Below are 2,192 nucleotides of genomic sequence, written 5' to 3'. Positions count from 1 at the left end.
GATGAGGTGACGGGTTGATGTGATGGTATGACATGATGGTGATGTTGATGGGGATGATGAGTTGATGTGATGATGGTGTGATGGTGATGAGGTGATGAGGTGATGGTGATGGTATGATGGGATGGGATAATGGGATGGAATGATGGAACTGGATGATGGGACAGGATGATGGGATGGGCTGATGGGACGGGATGATGGGATGTGACGATGGGATGGTGTCAGGAATTGAATTGTGTCCCCCCAAAATACCTGTCAACTAGGCTAGGCTATGATTCCCAGTATTGTATAATTGTCCACCATTTTGTCATCGGATGTGATTTTCCTATGTATTATAAAACCTACCTCTATGATGTTAATGAGGCAAGATTGAAGGCTGTTATGTTAATGAGGCAGGACTCAATCTACAAGATTAGGTTGTGTCTTAAATCAATCTCTTTTGAGATATTAAAGAGAGAAGCAAGCAGAGAGACAAGAGGACCTCATACCACCAAGAAATAAGAGCCAGGAAAATAGTGCGTCCTTTGGACCCAGGGTCCCTGCCCTGAAAAGCTCCTCAACTGAGGGAGATTGATGACAAGGACCTTCCCCCAGAGCTGACAAAGAGAGAAAGCTGACCCCTGAATTCGGACTTCTAGCCTCCTAGACTGTGACAGAATAAATTTCTCTTTGTTAAAGCCATCCACTTGTGGCTGCTGTTATAGCAGCACTAGATAACTAAGACAGACGGGATGATGGGACTAGATGATGGGACAGGAATGGTGATGTTGACGTTGATGTTGGTGGGACAACAAGATGGGAGGATGGGATGATGGGATGGGATGGTGATGGGATGCTATTGGTGATGTAATGTAACATAATTACCTTCCATGATGTGATCTGATGTGATCAACCAAACAGTTGAAAGGGGAGTTCCCTTGGGGGTATGGTCTGCCTCCACAATACAAATGGATGTTTTCGCAGAGCTTGCTCTCTCTCCCTTTCAACCCTATACTCTTCTCGTCACTTGCCCTCCAGTTTCTGGGATATAACCCTGCAGAAGCTTCTGGCCTGCTCTCTGACCTATAGATTTCAGATTTGCCAGCCCCTACAATCCCATCAACCAGCAGAGGTCTTCAGCCTGCCACCTGATCTATGGATTTGGGACTTGCCAGCCCCCACAATTTTGTGAGCCATTTCCTTGAAGTAAATCTCTCTATGTTGCTGTTGTTGTTAGGTGCCATCAAGTCAGTTCTGACTCATAGCAAGCCCATATGCAACAAAACGAAACACTGCCCGGTCCTGTTCCATCCTCACAATTGTTGTTATGCTTGAGCCCATTGTTGCAGCCACTGTGTCAGTCCATGTCATTGAGGGTCTTCTTTTTTGCTGACCCTGTACTTTACCAAGCATGATGTCCTTCTTCAGAGACTGATTCCTCTATTTATATATATGTGTGTGTGTGTGTGTGTGTCACTGGTTTTGCTCCTCTAGAGAACCCAACTAAGACAAGGTGCACACACCCCACACGTACACACACACACACAGAGGCACACACACACATACACACACACACACATACATACACACACACATACACACACACACACATACACACAGGCACATGGCCTCCCCTGGACATCACAGGCCTGTGCTGCAGACCGAGCAAGGCTCTCCGAGTGTCTGGTGGACAGCCAGGCCATGGGACTCACCCGCACGTGATCGGCCCAGTTCTCCTGAGACAGGCTTCCCTGCAAGAGCAAACACAGGGTGACTTCTCCCGCAGAATTTCCAGCTCCCACCCGCCATTTCCTGCAGGGTGCAGCTCAGGGTCTCATTGCACCCACAGTCTGGCAGCCCATGTGCCATGAGGCCCTTCACGAGAGCTCCTAGCACAGGTACCGCAGGGCCTAGGTCCCACCCTGCACACACACACATATTCATCTGCATGCACTATTCCTAGCACAGGTACCGCAGCGCCCAGGTCCTGCCCTGCACACACACCTCTACACGCATATTCATCTGCATGCACTATTCCTAGCACAGGTACCACGGGGCCCAGGTCCCACCCTGCACACACACCTGTACACACATTCATCTGCACACACTGCTCCTAACACAGGTACCACAGGGCCCAGGGCCCACCCTACACACACACCTGTACACACACATTCATCTGCACACACTGCTCCTAACACAGGTATCGCGGGGCCCAG

At 49.4% G+C, this 2,192-nt stretch overlaps 1 protein-coding gene across 1 annotated transcript in view; it reads right to left on the bottom strand.

Annotated features, from left to right (window-relative positions):
• EXD3 (exonuclease 3'-5' domain containing 3) overlaps positions 1-2,192 on the bottom strand; it is a 52,515-nt gene that overhangs the window by 25,987 nt on the left and 24,336 nt on the right. The window contains exon 8 of the mRNA XM_023725482.1: positions 1,689-1,727. Coding sequence (XP_023581250.1) covers positions 1,689-1,727 — 39 coding nt within the window. The remainder of the gene's footprint in view (positions 1-1,688; positions 1,728-2,192) is intronic.

Source organism: Trichechus manatus, unplaced genomic scaffold (genome assembly GCF_000243295.1).
Source record: "Trichechus manatus latirostris isolate Lorelei unplaced genomic scaffold, TriManLat1.0 scaffold00317, whole genome shotgun sequence".
Taxonomy (NCBI): domain Eukaryota; kingdom Metazoa; phylum Chordata; class Mammalia; order Sirenia; family Trichechidae; genus Trichechus; species Trichechus manatus.
Note: the sequence above shows the minus strand (reverse complement) of the source record. Positions and strands in the feature narration are given on the sequence as shown.